The sequence below is a fragment of the Palaemon carinicauda genome, chromosome 8 (assembly GCF_036898095.1).
Source record: "Palaemon carinicauda isolate YSFRI2023 chromosome 8, ASM3689809v2, whole genome shotgun sequence".
NCBI lineage: Eukaryota > Metazoa > Arthropoda > Malacostraca > Decapoda > Palaemonidae > Palaemon > Palaemon carinicauda.
Genome location: NC_090732.1, coordinates 158409053 through 158436011, shown reverse-complemented (window position 1 = coordinate 158436011; position 26959 = coordinate 158409053). Strand labels below are relative to the sequence as shown.

General features: G+C 37.9%; 1 protein-coding gene across 2 annotated transcripts in view; it reads right to left on the bottom strand.

Moving 5' to 3' along the window:
• LOC137646053 (protein FAM91A1-like) overlaps window positions 1-26959 on the bottom strand; it is a 243008-nt gene that overhangs the window by 82623 nt on the left and 133426 nt on the right. For both annotated transcript variants that reach the window (XM_068379206.1, XM_068379207.1), the window contains 2 exons: window positions 21786-21949; window positions 10332-10480 (listed from right to left, as the gene is read on the bottom strand). In XM_068379206.1, the coding sequence (XP_068235307.1) occupies window positions 10332-10480; window positions 21786-21949 (313 nt within the window). The remainder of the gene's footprint in view (window positions 1-10331; window positions 10481-21785; window positions 21950-26959) is intronic.

Sequence of the window (26959 nt, the reverse complement as noted above, 5' to 3'; positions counted from 1 at the left end):
CGTGTGACTGTCACTATGAACTGGATCATTCTGGTTTTGGGTATTTCATGAGCTTGGAAATACTGTAAACTGTGCATGTAAGAACATGAAGAATACTGCATAGAAATGGCAGAATGGCAATAAATGGAAATAATCACAATAGGCTAACTTTTACTTGTGAAAACAATGAACAATAATAATATGAAATATATAAAACATGAAGATGATATTTTATAGAAATGATAGTTGAGAAAAAAGGAATAAAATAAGAAAAAAAGATGAAGCTTGTCTTCTCTCAACTCTTTCCTTTACGGGTAATGGTAAGTTTTCGTCTCATAGGTGGGACTTATAGTTGAAGGCAGGTAGACTTTCTCTGTGATTTGATCACTGTGACAACATAGAAAAACAATAAAATAGACCTAACAATCACGAATAAGGGCTGGAATTGCAAGTATTTTTGGTTGGTGATGAGGTTAGATTTGAATACACTTAAATAGACCTTATATACTGTAATCATGAATAAGAACAAGAATCCCAAATATTTTGGTTGGTGGTAGGCTGACAGTCTCCCAATTGGGGGTGTCAAGGGGGGTTTAAGTAATGCCTAAGGTAGGGAATGTTGCTATTGGCTAGAGAGTGGTGTCATTTTTTCATGGTAACATAAAAAGAGTAATATAGCTCTTACATATTCAGAAATAAAGGCTAGAATCCCAAAAATTTTGTTGGTTAGCTGAAGACAGAAGGAAAGGCTAATATTAGGGAGAGGAGACTTTTCAGTGAAATTTCCCTGAGTGTGAACTTGTGTGATATGCAGCCATGTGCTATGTCATAAGAAGTAGCTACTAAATTACATACTGTACAAGTAACCATGCTATTTGCGTCAGTTGGTAACGGCGCCTTTGTTTGCATTCAGATACTATTAATTATTGTTATTCAACAGGTAATACATACATATACCAAGGCACTTCCCCCAATTTTGGGGGGTAGCCGACATCAAACAAGTGAAACAAAAAAGGGGATGTCTCCTCTCTATGTTACTCCCAGCCTGACAAGGGACCCAACCGAGTTCGGCTGGTACTGCTAGGGTGGCACAGCCCACCCTCCCCCATTATCCACCACAGATGAAGCTTCATAATGCTGAATCCCCTACTGCTGCTACCTCCGCGGTCATCCAAGGCACCGGAGGAAGCAGCAGGGCCTACCGGAACTGCGTCACAATCGCTCGCCATTCATTCCTATTTCTAGCACGCTTTCTTGCCTCTCTCACATCTATCCTCCTATCACCCAGAGCTTCCTTCACTCCATCCATCCACCCAAACCTTTGCCTTCCTCTTGTACTTCTCCCATGAACTCTTGCATTCATCACCACCTTTAGCAGACAGCCATTTTCCATTCTCTCCACATGACCAAACCACCTCAACACATTCATATCCACTCTAGCTGCTAACTCATTTCTTACACCCGTTCTCACCCTCACTACTTCGTTCCTAACCCTATCTACTCAAGATACACCAGCCATACTCCTTAGACACTTCATCTCAAACACATTCAATTTCTGTCTCTCCATCACTTTCATTCCCCACAACTCCGATCCATACATCACAGTTGGTATGATCACTATCTCATACAGAACTCTCTTTACATTCATGCTCAACCCTCTATTTTTTACTACTCCCTTAACTGCCCCCAACACGTTGCATCCTTCATTCACTCTTTAACGTACATCTGCTTCCACTCCACCATTTGCTGCAACAACAGACCCCAAGAACTTAAACTGATCCACCTCCTCAAGTAACTCTCCATTTAACATGACATTCAACCTCGCACCACCTTCCTTTCTCGTACATCTCATAACCTTACTCTTACCCACATTAACTCTCAACTTCCTTCTCTCACACACCCTTCCAAATTCTGTCACTAATCAGCCAAGCTTCTCTTCCGCGTCTGCAACCAGTACAGTATCATCTGCAAACAACAATTGATTTACCTCCCATTCATGGTCATTCTCGTCTACCAGTTTCAATCCTCGTCCAAGCACTCGAGCATTCACCTATCTCACCACTCCATCAACATACAAGTTAAACAACCACAGTGACATCACACATCCCTGTCTCAGGGATGTGTATTGTACCACTATGTAAGGGTAAGGGAGATGTGCATGAGTTGTAATTCAAGAGGTATTAGTTTGTTGAGTGTAGTTGGAAAAGTGTATATTAGAGTAATGATTAATAGGATTAAGGATAAAACAGAGAATGCAATCTTAGAAGTACAGGGTGGTTTTAGAAGAGGTAGGGGTTGTATGAATCAGATTTTTACAGTTAGGCAGATATGCAAGAAATATTTAGCAAAAGGTAAGGAGGTGTATGTTGCGTTTATGGATCTGGAGAAAGCGTATGATAGAGTTGATAGGGAAGTAATGTGGAATGTGATGAGGTTATATGGAGTTAGTGGAAGGATGTTGCAAGCAGTGAAAAGTTTCTACAAAGGTAGTAAAGCATGTGTTAGAATAGGAAATGAAGTGAGTGACTGGTTTCCGGTGAGAGTGGGACTGAGACAGGGATGTGTGATGTCACCGTGGTTGTTTAACTTGTATGTTGATGGAGTGGTGAGAGAGGTGAATGCTCGAGTGCTTGGACGAGGATTAAAACTGGTAGACGAGAATGACCATGAATGGGAGGTAAATCAGTTGTTGTTTGTGGATGATACTGTACTGGTTGCAGACACAGAGAAGCTTGACCGACTAGTGACAGAATTTGGAAGGGTGTGTGAGTGAAGGAAGTTGAGAGTTAATGTTGGTGAGATTAAGGTCATGAGATGTATGAGAAGGGAAGGTGGTGCGAGATTGAATGTCTATGTTGAATGGAGAGTGACTTGAGGAGGTGGATCAGTTTAAGTACTTGGGGTCTGTTGTTGCAGCAAATGGTGGAGTGGAAGCAGATGTACATCAGAGAGTGAATGAAGTATGTAAAGTGTTGGGGGCAGTTAAGGGAGTAGTAAAAAATAGAGAGTTGGGCATGAATGTAAAGAGAGTTCTATATGAGAAAGTGATTGTACCAACTGTGATGTATGGATCGGAGTTGTGGGGAATGAAAGTGACGGAGACAGAAATTGAATGTGTTTAAGATGGAGTGTCTAAGGAGTATGGCTGGTGTATCTTGAGTAGATAGGATTAGGAACGAAGTGGTGAGGGTGAGAACGGGTGTAAGAAATGAGTTAGCAGCTAAAGTGGATATGAATGTGTTGAGGTGGTTTGGCCATGTTGAGAGAATGGAAAATGGCTGTCTGCTAAAGAAGGTGATGAATGCAAGAGTTGATGGGAGAAGTACAAGAGGAAGGCCAAGGTTTGGGTGGATGGATGGAGTGAAGAAAGCTCTGGGTGATAGGAGGATAGATGTGAGAGAGGCAAGAGAGCGTGCTAGAAATAGGAATGAATGGCGAGCGATTGTGACGCAGTTCCGGTAGGCCCTGCTGCTTCCTCCGATGCCTTAGATGACCGTGGAGGTAGCAGCAGTAGGGGATTCAGCATTATGAAGCTTCATCTGTGGTGGATAACTGGGGAGGGTGGGCTGTGGCACCCTAGCAGTACCAGCTGAACTCGGTTGAGTTCCTTGTCAGGCTGGGAGGAACGTAGAGAGTAGAGGTCCCCTTTTCGTTTTGTTTCATTTGTTGATGTCGGCTACCCCCCAAAATTTGGGGAAGTGCCTTGGTATATGTATGTGTATGTATGTATATTAATTAATATACAATTATATTCATATCTTATTTCTCATTACAGTTTCCCAGTTAAGGAATTTAGATCAATAAAGCCTAGATGTAGGCCAATGATTTAATTACCACAATTATCAAATCAACTTTCATATCAAAATTTCAAAATTTTCTTTAGTGTATAAGCCAACCTGACGGTGCACAAATTGATAAACTAAGTTTTCTTACAAACTAAGTTTCTCCTGAAGTATATATTTGTATATCCAATTGTACAATTTATGATGAAGCAATTCAAGTACTGAAAGCACAGTATGTCAAACCCAAAAATGAAGTGTTTGCCCGACATTTGTTAGCAACTCGTAAACAGCAGGGCGGTGAAACTTTGGACTCATATTTGCAAGCATTGAAGGTTTTAAGTCAAGACTGTACTTTTAAATCTGTTTCTGCTAGTATATATTATGAAGAGTCTATCCGTGATGATTTTATTAGTGGTCTGCAATCATCTCTCATCAGACAGCATTTACTGGAGAACAAGGTTTCAGACTTGTCGACAGCTGTTGACCAGGGCTTTGGAGTCAGCGCAGAAGAATTCTGAACTTTACGCTACAAATCTGTACAAACCTAGTGAGTGCAAATATTAACCCCACCCCAGTTCATGAGGCCCCTGAAACTAATGTACTAGCTGCTGTTGCTATGCATCCAACAAATAAAACAGCAACTAAATGTTATTTTTGTGGCTATCCTAAGCATCTCAGGATGAAATGTCCAGCATGTGAATCAATTTGTCATAAACATCAAAAGAAGGGCCACTTTTCTAAAGTTTGCCGATCGACTGCTACTGTTGGTAGACATGTTGGTGCTTCTTCCACTATTACAAATAGAAATGAGTCTTTATTTCTATTCCCCCTGACACTTTTTCAAGAGCATATTGTGGTGCAACAGCTAGTGATCAATCTTCCTTATTCACTCTACATAAAGCATTGTGCCATCCTGGAGTAACTAGGTTATATCATTTTGTGGAAACTAAAACCTTACCATATTCAGTAGATGATGTGAAAAAGGCTATTGCTTCCTACAAGGTATGTGCAGAGAACAAGCCTAGGTTTACTAAAGTGGATAATGCTAGGTTGATAAAAATCACTCAGCCACTTGAAAGATTGAACAGTGATTTCAAATGACCTATACCCAGTAGTGACAAGAATAAATATTTCCTGAATATTATTGATGAATATTCTAGATTCCCATTTGTATTCCCTTGTAGTAATATGTCTACCTCAACTGTAATTCAGTGCATTAGTCAGTTATTTTCAATATCTGGCATGCCAGCTTATGTGCACTCTGACAGAGGTGCATCCTTCATCAGCAAGGAACTGCAAGATTTTCTTAATAGTAAAGGTATATCATGTAGTAGAACCACTTTTTATAATCCTGAAGGTAATGGACAGGTTGAAAGATTCAATGGCATAATTTGAAAGGCAATTACCATGAATTTGAAATCAAGGGGTCTGCCTGGTGAGTGTTGGCAATCAGTGTTGCCAGATGCCCTACAATCAATTCGCTCACTCTTAGCAACAGCTATGAATGCTACTCCACATGAGATTACTAAACTATACCCGTCGCTCTTCTGCTGCAGCTTCTATACCATCCTGGTTATGTGAACCAGGACCAGTACTCCTAAAATGGCCTGTTCTTAATTCTAAAAATGATCTATTAGTAGATGAAGTAGAGCTCTTGCAGGATAATCCTAATTATGCACATATTAAGTACCCAAATGGAAGGGAGACTACTGTCTCAATCAAGCATTTATCTCCAGCTGAGTTTCCTTTACCTGTTGATCAGTCACTTCCTGATCCTGGAGAACAGCCAAAAGAATCTCCATAGGCTTAAATAACCTTGAACCATCACCTATCCATAATGATGAACCACCTGTTCCTACCTCAAGGAGATCAGGTCGTATTACCCGACCAGTTAATAGGCTTAATTTGTATTGTGTGTTGTATACGTACTGTGATTTGAGTTTTGTATGCTAGATTCACATCATGCAAATAATTGAATTATTGAATATGGAATAAGTATTATATTTTAGAAGGGGGAGAATGTCATAAAAGTAGCTACTATATTACATACAAATAACAATGCTATTACTGTGCCAGTTGATAACAATGCTTTTGTTTGCATTCAGATACTAATAATTATTGTTATTCAACAGGTAATAACTATTATCAATTACACTGTAAACTATCAAACTTCCATACTGTTATACATACGGTATTACTGTTATATATGTATATTAATAACTATTAATGAATTAGGCTGTCTTATGACTGATGGTTATTGTTTGATTATGGGTAACTAGTATCATACAATTATATTTATATCTTATATATCACAGGCTCCACCTGGTTAAAGCTTTTTAAACCAATAAAGCCTAGATGTTGGCCAATGGTTTAATTATCACAATTATCAAATCAACTTTCATATTATGCTATACTCTTTCGTAGCTTATAAAAATTATAATTATAATAATAATTATAATGATTATAAAGATGACGTTATCCCGACGTCACCGTATGAATTACCAGGCATGTTATAATGTATACCAATGTCAACAAGACGAAGGGGTTAAGAGGATAATGATCTATTAATTTTAGGATCTATGACATGTCATTAGGGGTGGGAGGCAATTCAGTGGAAAGGTGCAACTGAGAGAAAACCTGACTGAATTTTTTTTTTTAATTATTCTTGTCTACTCTTTTTTTCATTGTTTAGTTTTATTTTTTTCATGCTGTTCTTCACTTGTCTTAGCTCCTTTTGTCTCACATTTGCTTTCACTTGCTGCAGGCCTTTAAAAAAATGCCTAAGCAAGGAACTTAGATTCTGTCTCCATTTCAAAATGTTGCAGAAATGAGTCAAGCAAGTGTCATTCAAAAAGAGCTGAAGCCTGACCAGTAAACAATTTATCAGGGTGTCTCTTTTCAATGAAATAAAACACATCCTGTCACTTAGCCAACACTCTCTTAATCTCCCTCGAAACAAGAAGTTCCTTCGGTTCCACCTAATCCTCGCTATTGAGCCCTTGCAAAAAGTCCAAATGTTACATTGACTGGAGCTCAATCAATTCCTCAGTCATGAGCCCTTCTTGATGCTTCTCAGCAAGGTCGTATAGATCTTCCTCATCTACCTCCAGCCGCATGGACTTTCTGAGTCACAAAATCTCACCCAACATAATAGGTTCGGGGTCAGACTGCATATTGAACTCTTTAAAATCCCTTTCAGGTACAGAATCTGGTCACAATTTCTTCCAAGCTAAATTTAAGGTTCTTCACGTTATACTCTGCCATGCTTCATCAATCATTTTTAAACAATTCACAATGTTAAAATGGTTCTTCCAAAATTTATGAAGGGGGAGGTTGGAGTTATCTGTGACATTAAAGCATTGTTTGAACAAATTTTGATGTACAGCTTCTTGAAATTTGAAATGACCTGTTAGTCCATGGACTGGAGGAGTGAAGTGGTGTTGAGGGGGAGATAGAGGACCTTAATGAACTTGATATCATCAAGAATATCATCTTCAAGACCTGGAGGGTGGGCAATGCAATGTTTAAAATAAGAAGACATTTCAATGGCAGATTTTTCTCCATCAAACACCTCTTGATAGCCAGACCTAAGGCCAGTTTTACCAATTCTGTGAAAAAATGCCTTGTAACCTAGGCCTTTGAATTTCCTTGCCACATCACTTTAAGCTTTTATTTCCAAATCTTAGTGACTCTTGAAAGCACGTGGGTTTTTGGAGTATTACACGAGCAGGGGCTCGATCTTGCAGTCACTGCTGGCATTAGCACATAAGGCTAGAGTCAATCTATCTTTCATGTGTTTATGGCCTGGCAGTTTCTTCTCTTCTGCCGTGATGAATGTCTTTTGTGGCATCTTTTTCCAAAAAAAGGCCAGTTTCATCGCAGTTGGGATATGAAACCTTCTGCAGCAATAAGCTAGGCAAAACGTTCAACATACTCCTCTGCGGCTTCTATATCCGAACTCACAGCTTCCCCTTGCCTCACAACTGAGTAGATCCTAGTTTGCTTTTTCAACTTATCAGACCACCCATGACTAGATTTGAAAGTCTCCGCTGGCATTAATGTCTCCCCCTCTAACAAATCTTCATAGATTGCACTGGCCTTCACACAGATGACTGTCTTAATCATGATATCTGCCATCACCTGCTTTTCTTTAATCCACAATAACAGAAGCCTCTCCATCTTGTCATTTATATTAGTCTGTAACTGAGACATGATGGTTAAGCCTTTGGAAGGCTTTGTGCTAATAGCACCTTTCTGCTTGTTTGAGAATGGTACATATCGTCGACGTACTCCTCTCGTATTGGCGGGCCAACTCCCTCACATGGACACTATGCTCCTATTTTTTTATAATTTCTTGCTTTACCTCTATCATCATCATGCAATTTTTATTCTCACTGCCAATGTTTCCACTTGCTTTCTTGGGACCCATCATTTATTAGAATAATTGTCTACAAATTTACGTTATAATCATATAAATAACTCAAACAACACGAGCGTAGCTCGGAGATACATACATCGGTCAGAGATCATGCAAAATGAACGAGTGATGCGGGCTTCGAGAGCTCCCGAGCACTTGGCTACCAAGCGTTAGGATCTGTAACCGTGCTCATATCTCAAGTTTGTGCTCATATCTCAATGCAAAATTTTCCATGGCAGCTTGCTTGTACAGTATCTCGGAATGCTTGTATGATGGGATGATCGTATTACAAGGTATTACTGAATATCCCTCCTCAAGGATTCCTCTCAGTTCTCAACCAAAATGTCATAAATGAAGAGACTTTGACAGGTAGGGAGGGGAGGCTCCTCATTCTCTCTCTCACTTAACTACTCATGAAACAATTCAATGGCTATCCAACTTCGTCTGAAAACATACTCCTTATCTAACGGACAGTTGTTTGTATTTGTGTAGGAACAAAAACATATCACAGACAACAGCACAGCCCTTCACATCTGGACTGTTGAAAATGATGAGAAATCAAGGTGACAAGAGGCTGGGAGAAAGCGTCGTTTACACAAGTGCCTATTTCATCCTGGGTCTTCATAGTTGAAACAAAAGATGCTACTTATGATATCTTTATGAAGATTTAATAATTTTCTTATTTATCATGGCTGATATTCTTTTCATTTAGAGAAGGAATAGAATATGAATTTCAAGAAGTTTCATTAAAATAATTTCCCCCAAATAATCAAACTTGCAAACATCAAACTCACAAACATAAAATTGCTGACCTGGGATACGTAATATAAAAGGCCTAAATAATAAAAGTCATTAATAGTAATACATCTATGAAAAAAAAATAAAGGCAACTGACAATTACTTGCCATTTGCAAATCAAAGCAAAAGGGCACATAAAGGAACATATCTATCAACTCTACAAGACAACTTTCAGTAGAATGGCTTTCTAAAAGTGACTGGATCAGCTCTCAATACCCACCATTTCCAAAATTATAGCATTACATCAGTTCTATAAATCTGACATGACTTGTTACCTTCCTGACCAGAGAATCAATGCATGCATAATATGACATCAGTGTAAGAGCACATTAAATGACTTGCTACCGTCGTGCCCTGATAACTAACGCAAGTATAACATCAACTTTGTGAGTGTACGGGTACATCAGATGACTTACTACAACCCTGACAAGAGAATTAACGCAAGCATATGACTTTATAAGCGTAAGAGCATGTCAGGTGTCTTGCTACCTTCCTGACCAGAGAATTAATGCACGCATAATATGACTTTATGAGTGTAAGAGCGGAGCATGTTAGATGACTTGCTACCTTCCTGACCAGAGAATTAACACAAGCATAATATGACTTTTTGAGTGTGAGAGTATGTCAGCTAACTTGCTACCTTCCTGACCAGAGAATTAACACAAGCATAATATGACTTTTTGAGTGTGAGAGTATGTCAGCTAACTTGCTACCTTCCTGACCAGAGAATTAAAGCACGCATAATATGACTTTATGAGTGTAAGATCACGTCAGTTGACTTGCTACCTTCCTGACCAGAGAATTAATGCAAGCATAATATAACTTTATGAGTGTAAGAGCATATTAAATGACTTGATACCTTTCTAACCACAGAATTAACGCAAGCATAATATGACTTTATGAGTGTCAGCGCAGGTTAGATGACTAGCCATCTTCCTGACCAGAGAATTAACGCAAGCATAATATGACTTGACGAGTGTAGGAGCATGTCAGGTGACTTGCTGCCTTCCTGACCAGAGAATTAACACAAGCATACAGTAACATGACTTTTTGAGTGTAAGAGTATGTCAGCTAACTTGCTAACTTCCTTACCAGAGAATTAAAGCAAGAATAGTAAGACTTTATGAGTACAAGAGCATGTCAGCTGACTTGCTACCTTCCTTACCAGAGAATTAAAGCAAGAATAGTAAGACTTTATGAGTACAAGAGCATGTCAGCTGACTTGCTACCTTCCTTACCAGAGAATTAAAGCAAAAATAATTTGACTTTGTGAGTGCAAGAGCATGTCAGATGACTTGCTACTTTCCTGACCAGATGATATGACTTTGTTAATGTAAAAGCGTCAGATGACTTACCTGAATAAAAACTGGAGAATGCATAAGGGCCTCATTAACCGTAGTGAACAATGCAGCAAGTGGAACAACAGTAGGGTCGTGGCCCCATGGTGTTACTAAAACCTTCTCATATCCTACTAAACATTCTGGTAATCTACGTAATCGTTCACCTGAAAATAGACATTCTGATGTAGTCACTTTTGTAGAACCTCTGTCAACTGAACTATATAGATTAAGTATATGATCATGGTAAGAGTGAAACATCTGAGGGAAAGATCTTTTCCTTACTTGAAAATTTCTTAAAAGGTGAACAATTTTGTACTCACTTTCCCGTTATAAACTTAATCATTACATACATTTCTTGTTTTCCACATACTTAATGTTTCAATCTTGGGCATTAATAGAGGAGAGGATAAATATTGTGATATGATAATATACTGCAACACTTTGTTTATACTGTACCTGTAATGCTTTCATAACTATATTCCCCATTTCTTACCATTGTTCATCAACTTATTCTTTTTTCCATTTCATTTTGTAAATTATGCAAATATATCTTATCCTTCAGTAAATAAAAAATGTAGAAAAAAAAAAACACCCCAAAGCATGATTTATAGCAAAGGGAAAATCTCATGAAATGTTTCCAGTACTGTATATAGAAAAGACACTATTTGTTAAAGAATGCACTAATAAGTTTATCATAAAAAATACATCTTTATCTTGTTAATAGAATGAGAAATGCTGTATAACCATCCAAGGTAATGCTTTTTAAATGTTTAATCCATCCAAGATAATGTTTCTCCAATGTTTAAAATCTACCTGCAAATGAAATAGCTGCAGCATTTTGAGTCAAAGAGAGCATTATTTTGAGAGTACTTTATAGTAATGTAATTCAAGTTTTTATTCCATATAAATACCAATGAGAAGAGCTTACTGATACCACATCCTCTTTTATTCAATATTTTTATATAAAGGGTTTACACCCACAAGCATAAGTTTAAAATTTTCATAACTAATAACAAATTACAGGAGCAGGTCTTACAGAGCCATTTTACCCGCTGTTGCAGAATTACAAAGCATCAGTCTATTCATTTTCATTTTGTGACTACTTTACTTTACTTTTCCTAATTTTCTTTTGTTCCATCCAAAGCATAAATAGGACACTGTGATGGCAAGAAAAGTAAATAAATTGGTTTTCATTTTAATTTCACTTTAAAAAGTATATCTAACATAGCAATTTACAAATGTGAATTTTACTTACAAGTATAATATAAATATCTAAGCAGCAAGAGTGACTAAAATAACAAATTTTTAGCAATTTTTATTTTTCTTAACTTACAAACCTGACCACTTTAAAAAGAGAGATTTTTTACCATGAGGTGCAATAGCCTTTGAATGCGTTAACTGGGTAGTTAACGACAAGCAGTGAGAGCAGGCGAGAAGCCCAGCCCCTCCACTTGTTGGAAGAACAGGACTTTGGTCTTTCTGCTAGGGACTGAGAAGGTTGGTTAAGGAGGGACATTTAACTTAAAGACTCAGGTTTGTATAGCTAGGAAAAATGGAAATTACTTTCAAAATTTATTATTTGTTTTACAAATCTTTCCTCCTCTAAATGAGATTCCGTGTTTGATGGCTTGGAAGTCCTCCTAGAACCAAACTGGTTGGTATATTTTTTTTCCCTAGAAAGGGTTTGTGATAGCCTATTGGAAACATCCCTGTCTAGTGATCTGCTGGATGGGGGTTTAAGATCCACTTAAGCTTGATAGTTTTTGTAACCTCACCAACCTAGTGAGCCAGGGATGGTGGGGGTTGGGGGAGAGTTATTTCCTGGCCTAACCTGGTCCTAGCTGGATGGGGAAGGGGCTTGGGTGCTAATCATATGTAGCTTGCACTGTATAGTCAGTCTCTAAGGGCACTGTCCTGTCTCTCGGGTACTATCACGGTCCCTTGCCTTTGCCATTCATGAGTGTAACCTTTGAACCATTAAATATCAATCTACCTGTTCCTCTAAGGCAAGGGTTCCCAAACTATGGAGGGTCACAAATAGATTTTTTTGGGTTGCAAGACGACAAGGTGATTGTACGTATATTATCTCATTTATCAATTTCACTCAATTTTTTATTTACAAAAAGATAGCAGATATATCACTCAAGTAAAATTGAAGTAGCTACTACAAACTGTTCACTTTCATAATATATAAATCTAATACTACAAACAAACTACATACCTAAAAATAAATTTGAATACCAGAGTACATATGTATAATTTTCTTCAAAATCCATGACGACCTTAGGAAAATTTTTTAATCCTTCCCTATAGAGGTTTCTGCAAGCTTATGTCACCAAATATCACATATTCAAATATCAAAGATATTTTCTTCCTAAGTGATCATAAATATATCTTTATTGATACTACAAAATGTAAAAGTCTATAGTTATTTATGGAAGTTTTCTACTTCCCTACTGTATAAAAAAGCAAGCAATACTGAACACTGAAGTACAATACCTGATAAACTGTCATTACTTTTTGTGACACCACTAGGTCTTGTATAAAAAAAAACATTCTTGGTATCCTCTGTTTACCAATCTTCCACCAGTGCTGATCATACATGTAAGTTGCAAAGCCCACAGGTTTGATTTTGTTGCTGTTTTCTATATTTTACTCCCTATGGCAATAGAAATCTATGGTATGCTTATAGCATACAGTGAACCCTCGTTTATCGCGGTAGATAGATTCCAGACCCGACCGCGATAGGTGAAAATCCGCGAAGTAGTGACACCATATTTACGTATTTATTTAACATGTATATTCAGACTTTTAAAACCTTCCCTTGTACGTAGTACTGTTAACAAACTACCCTTTAATGTACAGAACACTTAATGCATGTACTACAGTACCCTAAACTAAAACAGGCACAAATATTAAAGGCGATTTTATATCATGCGTTTCCTAAACACGCCAAAAAGCACGATAAAAAATGGCAACCAATGTTTTGTTTACATTTATCTCTGATCATAATGAAGAAACAAACGCATTTAGTGTACACATCTGTGTATAGGTTAGTTTTTGCATCGATTATATTGATTATACAGTATGTTGATTTTGTTATTACCAATGTTTTACTTAATTTTTCTTAGGACTTCCAAATGAAATGTTTGTCTTTATGACGCCGCCTGAAACGACGGCAGCATAAAGTATGCTCAGTAAACAAACGAAGGCATTTAACGCGCATGATGAAAGTGATAAATAATGATATTACAGTAAAAGCTTTTAGAAAATATGTTATTGCAAATATTATTTACCGTATCTATATAAAATCATACATACGTAGCAAAGCAGGAAAACAATTTACGAGAGAGAGAGAGAGAGAGAGAGAGAGAGAGAGAGAGAGAGAGAGAGAGAGAGAGAGAGAGAGAGAGTTGTTTTACGTACGTAAATGTAAATTTTAAACAAAAAAAATAGCCCCATTTCATATAAAATAGGTTATCACAAATATTTTACTTTATCATATTACAGTAGTCTGTATAATACTGTAAAGTTCAGTACAGAATGTTGTTGTTATAGTTGCGGCGATGAAATTCTCACGAAACAAAAACACGGCATTCCATTACAACAGCTGATTCTCTCTCTCTCTCTCTCTCTCTCTCTCTCTCTCTCTCTCTCTCCTCTCTCTCTCTCTCTCTCTCTCTCTTCGTGTTATACAATACTTACATTTAGATGAAGAAACTAAAATTAGTTTTCTTAGTGTCAATTAAATACGAAACGAAAAAATTATGCCGAGTCTACATCCATTTCAATCATAGCTAAAAATACGGCATCTGATTTCATCAGCAAACCACTATTTTTTGGGAAACATCATTTTATTCTAGAAAATGGCTACTCTTTAAATAGTTAATTGCACATTAAGAAAGCGTGTACTTTTGTTTTTAAATTTCGGGTGTGTTTTAAAAACAGAGTATTGTTGACTTCTTTTTGTTTTACTTTTGGCTGTGATTAGATCAGCTGACGTCTAGCTGCCGCTCTTGAGAGTGTAAGAATACACTAACAAAGTATCGTTTATACCATTTCTTAATTTATTCAAACCGTCCACAGTATACAGTTGATATTACATAAGCACCAATTTGTTATAACCTATCAAATTTTTTTGTTTATTACATTTAAACCTCTCTCTCTCTCTCTCTCTCTCTCTCTCTCTCTCTCTCTCTCTCTCTCTCTCTCTCTCTCTCTCTCTCTTACAAATGATATCTTTGTTGCTCCTCAAAGTTTCATTTATATTGAAAATCAATCATGATTCAATTTTCCTTACTTTCTCCAATCTCGCACTATCGGTCACATCACGGTATTTTCGAAATTTCCGGAAAATCCGCGATATATGTATATACGTGCGTTATGAAAAAAATCCGCGAAGTGGTGAATCCGCGATGGTCGAACCGCGAAGTAGCGAGGGATCACTGTATTAGCGAATGCCTGTAGTTGTAGACCTCTTCAGGGAGGAGACTTTGTCTGCACACCTCGTTATGCTTAGTGTCAAGTGGGCTCTCTTCCCACGAAGAAACATGGTCTCGCGTGTAAGGATTTGTTGGCCCGGTACGCAAAGATTCCCAGTCATCGTCAATGAGCGTTTGCTGGCGAGTGTTAGCGATTGCTAGGGAGCGCAGACCAGAGTTAGCAAGCGCCGACGAATGCTGGGGAGCGCTGGCGAGGAGAGTGTTGATTCTCACCTGTAAGAATGAGTACAGGTAATGTGAGTACTGTAAGGGAATGTTACCAAAGTAGTGAGCACTTGAGGCAACAGTAAGTTAAAGATCTGTACGTCGACAAGCAGGGAATCTCCAACTTGCAACTGGTACTATGGTAAGCAACCTGCGTTGTCCCCAGACCTTTGTCAACCAGAAGAGCTCGCCTTATGGGTGCGCAACAATGTGCATGACTTCTCTGCAAGACGAAGGTCTTTGCAAGTATTCATGCTCGTCTTATCCCAACAGGGAGTTGGTGAGTAGCCTTATGTCCTCCTCTTACAAGGATATGAAAAAGGGTGTGCTGAACTTGAAGAACAGCAGTTTCTTCCTCGTAAGATGTTGAAACCATGAGGTGCATGTCTGGAAGGGCCTGGCCTCAGAAGGCTCAAAGAGCTTAGTTGTACCCAATGAACATGATGTAGGCCATAACCCCAAAGAGTTATAACCTATGAGACACATCGATGAAAGAGACAGCGACTCCCCATCTGTGGAAAAATCCCCGAGGGGAAATTGCTCACGAGATTCGTTATTGTACCAAGGGTACGACGGTCTGGATATGGAACTGCAAGGAGTCGCCTAACTCTGTCATCATCAAGCTCCGAAAAGCTTTGCTCTGAAGAACTAGAGTGGGGCATGGACGAATCCAACTCCCGCCGAAGGAATGGGGGGGGGGGGCACCCAGGTCAAGGCCGTCTCTTCAACAACCGGGAAAGGCGACCAACAACTGTGATCGCCGTCGGAAGCTCTCCCCGCAAGCAGGAAGATTTCTGAACAGTGGCTGATGGAGGTTAGCTCTCCCTCGGAAGGGAAATTTGGTCAGCATGGGAGGTTAACCTCAGAGCAGTACACTTTGCTTCCTGTCAATGAGGTGAGCTCAAGTTGAAGGTCGGCATTGAGAGCTACCTGTGAAAGGTAATCAAGGCTGGGTTCACCCAAAAGGAATTTCCTCGACTAGAAAGCCTGAAGGGAACCAGTGTGTCACTGCTCTCATTCATACGCCAGAACTGCAGAAATGAAAGTGAGCAGAAGCAGAGAGTCTAGCAGCCAACTGTAGCACCCTCAGAAACCACTCCTTAGCAGGGAGACCCGAAAGCCCCAAGGAAGCAGCAATAGAAGAGACTCCCTCAGTGGTGGCCACCATTGCTTCACCAAGGGAAGTGATTGAGTCTGCATCTAAGGTATGTCCGGGGTCACAATCTGAAAAGAAAAAAGGATTTTTAAACTTTTAGGCCAGTTTCTTTTAATCGTTAGCCAGTTAACCCTTTTACCACCAATGGACGTACTGGTGCATTTCACAAAACTCATCTCTTTACCCCATGGACGTACCGGTACGTCCTTGCAAAAAACTATTTACATTTTTTTGCATATTTTTGATAACTTTATGAGAAACATCAGGCATTTTCCAAAATAATGAGACCAACCTGACCTCTCTATGACGAAAATTAAGGCTGTTAGCGCAATTTAAAAAAAAATATATTGCAAAATGTGCTTGAAATAGAAAATGCCTGGGGGTTAAGGGTTGGAAAGTTCAAAATAGCTTGGGGGTAAAAGGGTTAAAAAGTTTAGAGGGGAGATCAAGAATGCATCTTTACCCTTCCGTGTCAAAATAAAAAGTGACAGTTTGTTACTAGTGCAGGTGTGAGCAGGGGGGGGGGGGGGGGCGCTCTACTCCCCACTCCCCCTACGCTATCTAGGGATGGGTAATACATAGAGTACATATAAACATACATATACAGACAGTCCCCAACCAACGCGCATAATAGGAACAGAGAGACAGTTCGTAGCATGAATTGTTCGTAAATAATTTCTGCACAAGTACTCCTAGAGTTAAATCTTGGCCTATGGTATCCATAGACTAACTCAGATGCCTACAATTTTCAGAGGTTAATCAATATCAGATTGATGTTTGACTTACTTTATTACCTTAAATTGCTGTGTATAATAATGTAAAGTATGTTATTATAAGGAACGTACAAGTGGCCGTACGAACACACTACGTTTGTGTAATTACTAATTGTGTTTAAGTTTTAAATGAATGTACAGGTTATCTTATAGTTTCATTACCCAATTTTATGCTAAAAACTTACCGTATTTATCTACTTCATGAATACTTTTGGTGGTTAAACAAAATGCAGATGGTTAATTTACTAGATTATTTCAATTGCTGTAGTTCGGACCAAAGGAGTAGGTTGTTGGTTGCCATTTTTATTGTTTTGGTTTATTGACCAACACAATAAGCTGATCAGCTGAGGCACAACACACACACATACACACACATTCTCTCTCTCATGTACCTACATTACATAACATACACTGTGCAGTCAGATATATACTATAGTATATTTTACAGCAAATATTAGGTAAAGTAAACAATAAAATACTGCAATTTAAGTTTTAAAACCATTTTCTATGCATTAGTGTACAATACTGTACTGAAAAATTTGTTTGTAAATTAGCACTGTAATGTACTGCTGGGTAAAGTACTGTACAGTATACATTACAACACAGTTAATAAATATGATTCACAATATGAAATGATTTACTTTATTGTACATAAGAAAAGACTATCTATCATGATAATGTGTTTGATCGTCACAAATGATGTAATTAGCTGATCTGAGGCACGACTCCCTCTCTCTTTTGTACCCAATCATCTACATTACAAAAAAACAAGCTCAGTGCAATCAAATATGTAGTACAGTACATTTTACTGTAAATATTAGGTAAAGTAAATAATAAAATACCCTACTATATATTACATTGTACATTATGACATCATAAATGGAGATGCGATCCATTTCTGATCCTGTAGTGTACAATACTGAAATATTAGTTTGAAAATTATTACTGTAATTTACTGGTGGATAAAGTATACACTACAACACCGTAAACAAACTTGATTTAGAATATGAAATGGTTTACTTTAATGCACATACGAAAAGACTATTCATCATAAAACATTGCGTATACGTATATCTACATACTGTGCGCTCATACGCTCCCAGTCCATCTCTTTTTCTCTCTCATAAATCTATATTACACAATGCAGCTATATATATATAGTAGTGTATTTTAACCTAAATATTAGATAAAGAAAATAATAAAATACTGTAACATACATTTTCATGCGGAGATGTAGATATGATGAAGGGATACGAGTTAACCGACACCTGGGATAATTCCCAGTCACCAGATACCTCTGGGTTGTCTTACAAAGAGTCCCGATTGTTGAATAATTTACTTGATATGCAAGCGCAATATTGGCCATCTTCTCACCACTATCTAGTTTCTTGATAATGACTACTTTCATTTCCACTGAACTGGCTTGCCATTTCTTTACACTACTGCTATTATCACCAGTAATCTTGTGCTTCATTGCACTAACACTAGTAATCTGCTTATCAGCCATAGTTAATGTTATTGTAATTTACGAAAATAAGGCAAAATTACCATGGAAGTATTACACAGAAACAGTTATAATGATCACAATGACAAACACAATTTTGAATAAAGCGGGTTGGTGCTGAACGTCCTCGGTGGATGGGGTGGCATCGGAACCCAGTCGGAAGTGGTGCTAATTTCAAAATTATAACTCCACAGAGTTTACAAACATATTTTTCACTTGCAGGGGTTAGCGTTCGTAAATCTGAAAGCTCATAAATCGTATGTTCGTACCTTAAGGACTGCCTGCATATATACTATAAATATGTGTGTGCATTCATGTATGGAATATGGTGTAAGGTGTATATGTGTTTAGGTTATCCACATATTTATTTGATTTGTGTGCAGATGTGAAAGCAAAAATATAAATAGATAGATAAAATCTATAAGCAACTGAGGAAAATATTTTTTTCCGGGAAGGGTCGCAAAATGTTTGAAATGAGTTTTATAGGTCGCCAAGTAAAAAAAACTTTGGGAAGTCCTGCCATAAGTAAGCAAAGGAGATGACTCCAGCAACCTTCTATATCTCTCAAAGGGATGAGAAGACTATCAGGGCCTCCCTATCTAAGATGAACTGTATATTATCAACTGAAGAATCCCTTTACCTGAAGGTAGGTAGTAGGTTGGCCTGGGCACCAGCCGCCCGTTGAGATACTACCGCTAGAGAGTTATGGGGTCCTTTGACTGGCCAGACAGTACTACATAGTACCCTTCTCTCTGGTTACGGTTCTTTCCCTTTGCCTACACAGACACCGAATAGTCTGGCCTATCCTTTACAGATTCTCCTCTGTCCTCATACACCTGACAACACTGTGATTACTAGACAATTCTTCTTCACCCAAGGGGTTAACTACTGCACTGTAGTTGTTCAGTGGCTACTTTCCTCTTGGTAAGGGTAGAAGAGACTCTTTAGCTATGGTAAGCAGCTCTTCTAGGAGAAGGACACTCCAAAATCAAACCATTGTTCTCTATTCTTGGGTAGTGCCATAGCCTCTGTACCATGGTCTTACACTGCCTTGGGTTAGAGTTCTCTTGCTTGAGGGTACACTTGGGCACACTTTCCTGTCTAGTTTCTCTTCCTCTTGTTCTGTTAAAGTTTTTATAGTTTAAATAGGAAATATTTATTTTAATATTGTTACTATTCCTAAAATGTTCTATTTTTCCTTATTTCCTTTCCTCACTGGGCTATTTTCCCTGTTGGGGCCCTTGGGCCTATAGCATCCTGCTTTTCCAACTAGGGTTGTAGCTTAGCATTTAATAATAATAATAATAATAAGGGGATAGCAGTGCAGAATAATATGTCTGGCGTATGATAATCAATGGGTTGGTATGTATTTCACTATCTTCTCCCTCGTTAGGAAGAATGGGGGAAATATCCCTTTAGATTAAAGGAAGGATCTCAGAAGTATAACCCACCAGCATCAAGTCAGATCCAGCGTGAAATGTTTTAGACAGCTTCGTCCCAAAGAGAGCGGACAGAAAAATGAAGAAGTGCCAGTCATGGTACCTCTTTTTCAAAACTTACATCTATATGTTACCATAGACAAGGTGTTTCTTATTCCATGTCAAAGCGGAGCTGGCTACACAACTACTTGAGAAGCTACCACAGGACCAAGCACAAAGGTGTCCAGGGAACTGTGGGTATACTCCTGAAGATAAAAGGCTGTGAAGTAGGTCTGGCATTTCCAAACCCCAGCATTCAACACCTGACCAACTGAAAAATACCTCTTGAAGGCTAGTGTGAGGTCTATACCCCTGGCTTCATGAGCTCTGGTCCTAGCTGGTACCTTAACTCTCTTAGAAATCTCCACGGGAGACATTGGCACTGGGAATACTGAGGTGAGAAGTAATGTTAACTACCAGCTCCCTCAACAAGGTCATAGAGTGCCTACCTGAAAGACCTAAGGAAGCCCAAGCCTTCCTTAAGTCAAACTCCTTATCAGCTGTCTACACAGAAATGGCGAAGCCTCCAATGCAGTGTGGCGCACCCCACGTCACTAGAACCTAAAAAGACCGCCAATGTAACTTTGAGGTTTCCTCGCTCCTGAGGCGTATTTCCTAAGGACTGAGCCAAGGGTGATGGTAGAAGACACATTCAATGAGAAGACCGAAGAAGCAAAATACTTCTTCAGTATCATCTTGGGCTTAACCAAGCCAAACAGCAGAGAAGGGTTAGCTTTCTTCCTCACCCTCAAGGCATATGCCTGCCTCTGCACAGGAGGCCACGACCTATGCACGGCACACAGAGATGATTGGAAACAACCATGCCCACTGTAAGAAGAACAGAGAGTGTGGATCTACAGCTGGGTTAAACATAAATTTGTTGCAATGTCAACCCTTTTGCCAGCAAGTGCAAATCTCTCCCTTCACATCAATTACAAAAGCAATCAACAGCCAGCAATCACTTTCTTACCTACTTACTTTGATGGCTGCTTTTCCGGTCCCATACAGCAGGAGAACCCCACTCTCTACAGGACCTCCACTGTCGTTTTACCTTGTTCGTTCAGAGTATTTATCGTTTCAGATCACGTATTGTTCATTTACTGTGAAATTGTCACTGTTGTAAGATTTTTTGAATAAGAAATTCTTCAGTTTCCTCTTGAAAGCCTTAATGTCTTCAATCATTCAAATGTTTCGTGGGAGCTTAATATATAGTCTCTGGGCCGCATATTTAAAGGCTCTAGAGCCTGAAGTAGACATATATCTAGGTTCCAACCATTTGAAGCCATCTGTAACTATTCTCGTGTCGACACGATTTGTTGGCAGCGTAATATGTAGCAATTCTCTTAATTATTTTGGACGACCGGTTCTGATAACTTGGTGGATTATTGTACATATTTTAAATTCAATTTTCGCTTTAATCGGCAGCCAGTGTAAATCGATTAGCATAAGGGTGATCCTTTCTCTAGGTGGGACACCTTTTATCAGTCTTGCTCCTCTGTTTATTATGTTCTGTAATTTCTTAAGTTGCACTTTTGGTAAATTGTAATAGATAGAGTTGCAGTAGTCAATCCTGGTAATAACATAGTTTATCACAAGTTTCTTTATAGAATTTTGAAAAATAAAGTTTGCTCAAGGACACAACAGTACGTTCATACTCATTGCCGCTGACAGCCAAAGTGCTGATCTTTCGACAGGCGGAGAGGCAGGGCTATTGGCTAGCGTAGACCACCTGTCATTAACTACCTCATTAATGAATGTCTGTTCCTGCTCACTCTGAAAACATTTCCCTGTTTAAAGGACGAAAGGTTTGTATACACAAAGGAACAACTATATATTACAATATATACAGTACCTTTCGGCAAAAGCAAAGAAGGAGGTCCTGACCCAGTTACATGATACAGGAACAACTTAAACCATGTTGAATTTACTTCAGGGATGGCTGGGCCAAAGTGAGGAGGAGTTTCACCATCAATTGCTGAAATTTCATAGCTCAATGGGGCCATAGATACCAAAAACCTGTGAGAATATCAACAAAATGTCAACTAAAAATTTTTCTTAATAATAAAGGGTACAGCTAGACAAGAGATATACTCCAGAGGAATGACTAAAAGGAAAAATGTCCCTCCATTAAAGAGAAGGGTGAGAAATGAAGTTAAAGAATTATATAAGACTGTAAAACTGCTAAATGAACTTGGTAAAGTGTAAGAAAACCGTTTAACAGGAAAAGTAAGTTAAGTAAATGATCCCCTTGAAAGACGAAAAGCATTAGGGACTTATGATTAAAAACATAAAAATGGAATCTATATACTGTAGTTAAATGATGGTATACAATATGCACATGAACTTGAAGAAAACTTAATTTATCATTACAGTATGTTAAACAACCTAATCAGGATAACAATTTAAGTAAATGGCTATTAAACTTTCAGCCTTTCATTTGACATCATTTTCTTTGGTTTCTTCCTGCTGGACTCAAAAACTCCTTCATTGAAAGTTAATGTTCAAGCTAAATAAGTTCAAGAAATGGAGTTTCAATACACAAAGCATTGTTAGTTTACTATTTTGCCTTTATTTTTCTACCTTAAAAGGGTTTTTTATACATGCTAGTACTATTGTTCGTTGATTTATCTTGGTTTCCTTATTAATTAATTATTTCTCTCTTGGTATTGATTTTCTTTAGCAGGGGTATTATGCTCTGTGAAAGCAAGTTTTATAAAATTAATTGCCTTTTATGCTTATTCCTTATAAATATTCACATAAATTTTACAGAATTAACAGAAATCTTATTGCTAGACTTCAGGCCTTGCTATAATAACACTTAAAATGTCCCAGAATTAACAAATTTTAAAAACAATCTGTATTTCTCTTAGCCATACAAACCCGAGTCCTTTAATTAGGGAGATTACTTTGGCACAAACTGGAATTGATCATTGAAATGGATACCGAGTAGTCATATGACTGGAGAGGGTGTGGGATAAAAAGCCCTAGTCTCCTTAATGGGCCCAAGGGAGGCACCTTGCCACCTGGGCCAGGAGCAAAACAAACCATACTTAGCAACCACCAGATTCCCTAACACGGGGAACCACCACACCCTGTGCCACTGGCATCACCCAAGGGGTACCGGGGAATATGTAGCCTTAGCTGTCAACTCCCTTCAAACTTAGGGAAGCCCATGCCTTCCTTAGGATAACCCATCATCAACAGTCTGCACAGTCACACATGAAGATCTTCAGCCTGCGAAGGGGTACGACAAACACTTGAGGTTCCTCTCACCAACGGAGCCTGAAAAGGAGGCCGATGTCAATCCGTGCTCTCCTGACACCTATAGCGTACTCATAGGGGACTGATCTAGGGGCGTAAGTGCAGCCGTAGCAGCAGTAGTCACAACACACTGAGGAGAGAGTGGCGGCAGCAGTCTTCAATGACGTCTTCTTTAGCGTTGCTGAAACTAACTCTGATGAATACCTAGCAAGCTTCTTCCCTTCCGGACATACACCTACCACTGCATTAGAGGCCAAGATCAACATTTGGAGCAAGGGATGCCTGCAAACAGACATGCCACCTGAACGAAGCAGCGGGAGTGCAGACCAATAGCCAACTTCACCCTGAAGCATTCGCAGCGTCCGCCCTTCCCTAAGCATTACCAGCAACCATACACTGTAAGAAAAAGTATCCACAGTTTTGGCAAGCACTGTAAGTAAATCTGTATAGCTGTTCCTCCTTAATCGTGGGTTCGATCTTTGTAAATTCGGTCATTAGTAATACAGAAAACCACATAGAATATTAAAAAAGAAATAACATACTCGTACTTTCAAGATAATTACTCTCGGGGGATGGGTTTTCAAACTAACTACACAAAGCAGAACAGCTCAACTTTAAAGCTAACACAAGTAAACTATTCACTGATAAACCCTTAGTACAGTATAGTGATTCTAATACAGTAATCAAAATTATCGAAAAACTTTCATACATACATTATGTTTGTGTAATATTTGATATACAGTATATGATGATATATAATATTGATGAAATATATATGCATTACTGTAGAGTTGAGAGATTTTTCCTCTCTCGCTCTCTGAAAAAATGTAAAGGTTTTGAAGCTGGATTATCTTAATGTTATTATGTATGCTTGAATAACTTTCTATTAGAAGATATGTTATTTCAGTGAAGAAAAATAAGGAAATTAAGAATTGATATAGAATTATCATTAACTTCATTATTTGTTGAAGAAATTTTTTTTCTTAAATTATCTTTTTAAAATTACCATCGGGTAACATGAAATTTGTTCAAATATAATTATCTCAAGCTTTGATACTGTGTGCTATAAGTGTAGTGTTGAGCACTTTAAGCAAACATCTGACTATATGACCCCTTCCTCATAAATCACCCAAAGCTGTCAATCATGGTGAACCTTAATTCCTCTTCTGACATCATTGTTATTAATAATCAAAAGACTGTGGGGGACTGAAAATTATGGTGGGACATTTCTTGTTCTTATCTTACACTATGTTTAAAGAGATTTATTTCAATAAGAAATTTGTTTTTTCCATTAAGAAATAAGGGAGGAAAAACATTTATTTATGAAACAAACAAAATGACAGTAATATAGAGTATTGTATCTGCTTAGAACTGCCAGGTATTAATGATATCACATGGAGAATTTTATTTCTAAGTAGAGTATAAATTTAACTTTAGGCTTAGGTGTGATGTCCTTTACATTTGATTTACTATTTAAACTAAAATGCTTGTATTGTTATATCTTAAAGGCTGGAATTAAATAGCATTAAAAGGAAATAAGCTAAAAATAATGTAGATAAAATCTATGAAAATAGATGTTAATTTATATATACATCACATAAGGGTTTTTTACTGAGAGAGAGAGAGAGAGAGAGAGAGAGAGAGAGAGAGCCTTACCTTATTGCCTTATTCTATGCTTGGGTTCCCCAAGGTCCCTCAGTGTGAGACACCTCGTATATCCACAAGAGTTGCTAATGCCTCTTCCAGTGTATTTTGCAGTGTATTTTGCATCTTCCAGTCTTGGATAGTCTGGGACGCATCTTAGGTATTTATCGGCTTATTCTTAAACACATCTACACTCACTCCTGATATGTTTCTTAGATGAGCTGGCAGCGCATTAAATAGTCACTGCATTATCGATGCTGGTGCGTAGTGGATTAATGTCCAATACGCCTTCCTTAGTTTTCCTGGTATAGTTTTGGGCACTATTAATCTGCCTTGGCTTGCTCTTTCTGATATTTTTAGCTCCATGATGTGTTCAGTAAATCCTTCTATTTGCTTCCATGCTTGTCTTACCATGTAGCATTCTCTTCTCCTTTCTAGACTGTATAGTTTCAAAAATTGCAGTCTTTCCAAGTAGTCAAGGTCCTTAAATTCTTCTATTCTAGCAGTATAGGACCTTTGTACACTCTCTATTTGTGCAATATCCTTTTGGTAGTGTGGGTACCATATCACATTGCAGTACTCGAGTGTACTACGTACATAAGTTTTGCAAAGCATAATCATGTGTTCAGCTTTTCTTGTTTTAAAGTGTTTGAATAACATTCACATTTTTGCTTTACATTTAGCCAACAGTGTTGCTATTTAGTCATTGAATAACATATTCCTATTTAACATTACACCAAGGTCTTTAATTGCTTCCTTGTAATTGTCTCGTTATTAGGTCCCTTGTATGCATATACCATTCCTTCTCTGTTTCCATAATTTATTGATTCAAATTTATCAAGAGTTAAATACCATCCTATTTATCTCCGCCCATTCATATATTTTGTTTAGATCTCTTTGTAGTGAGTTCCTATCTTCATCACAAGTAATTTAGCGACTTATTCTTGTGTCATCGGCGAAACTTCTCCCAACAGAGTTTTTAACATCACAGTCTATATCTGAGATCATAATAACAAACAGCAGTGCAGCTAATACCGTACCCTGTGGCACGGTAGATATTACCTGATCTTCATCTGATTTTTCGTCATTTGCAACCACTATCTGTTTTCTGTTTTGCAGGAATTCTTTTACCCATTTTCCTATCTTTCCCACAATATTATGCTTTCTCATTTTTTTTCTCTAATATACTATGGTCTACCTTGTCAAAGGCTTTTGCAAAATCTAGATAGATCACATCTGTGTCTTTTTCATTTATCATATTTATGTTTATGTTTTCATAGTGTGCTATCAGTTGGGTTTGTGTACTTTTTCCAGGCACAAAACCGTGTTGACCTATACTAAACAAATTATTCTTAACCAAATGATTCATTATTTTCTTTTTTATTACTCTCTCATACACTTTCATAATATGTGATATTAGACTAACAGGTCTATAATTGCTTGCCTCTAGTCTTGATCCATTTTTGAAAATAGGGGTTATATAAGCTAATTTGTTTAACATACAGTATATCTCACTCATATCTACACTTTGTCTTAGCAGTATTGCAAGCGGCTTCGCGATAATGTGTGGTTTTTTTTTAACAAAATCGCTGGAACTCCATCTGGTCTGGCTGCCGATCCATTTTCAATTTCGCTTATAGCCTGGACAATATCTGCTTCATTAATATCTATATCCGTTAGATATTCAAAATTTTCTTCTCTTATTTCTGTTTCATTATTCTCATTTGCAATTCTTGGTGTGAACTCACTCTTATATTTTTCTGCTAATATGTTGCATATTTCCTTTTTTTTATTCGTTAACCGTCCTTCAATTCTTAGAGGGCTTATTTCTAATCTCCCTTTATTCATCTTTTTTGCATAGGAGTAAAGTACTTTGGGTTTTTTTATATATTTTGAAGTGTCCTTTCTTTTAAGTCCCTTTTTTAATTTTCTTTCGATTGTATAATCTTTTGTTCTGCATTTTCTATCTTACTTTTTATTTCCATCATTTTCCATACATTTTTTTCTTTTGCAAGATTTTTCTTCCACTTTCTAATTATGTTATTTTTATAATAAAAAAATTTTTTGAATATACTTACCCGGTGATTATATAAGCTGCAGCTCTGCTGCCCGACAGAAAAA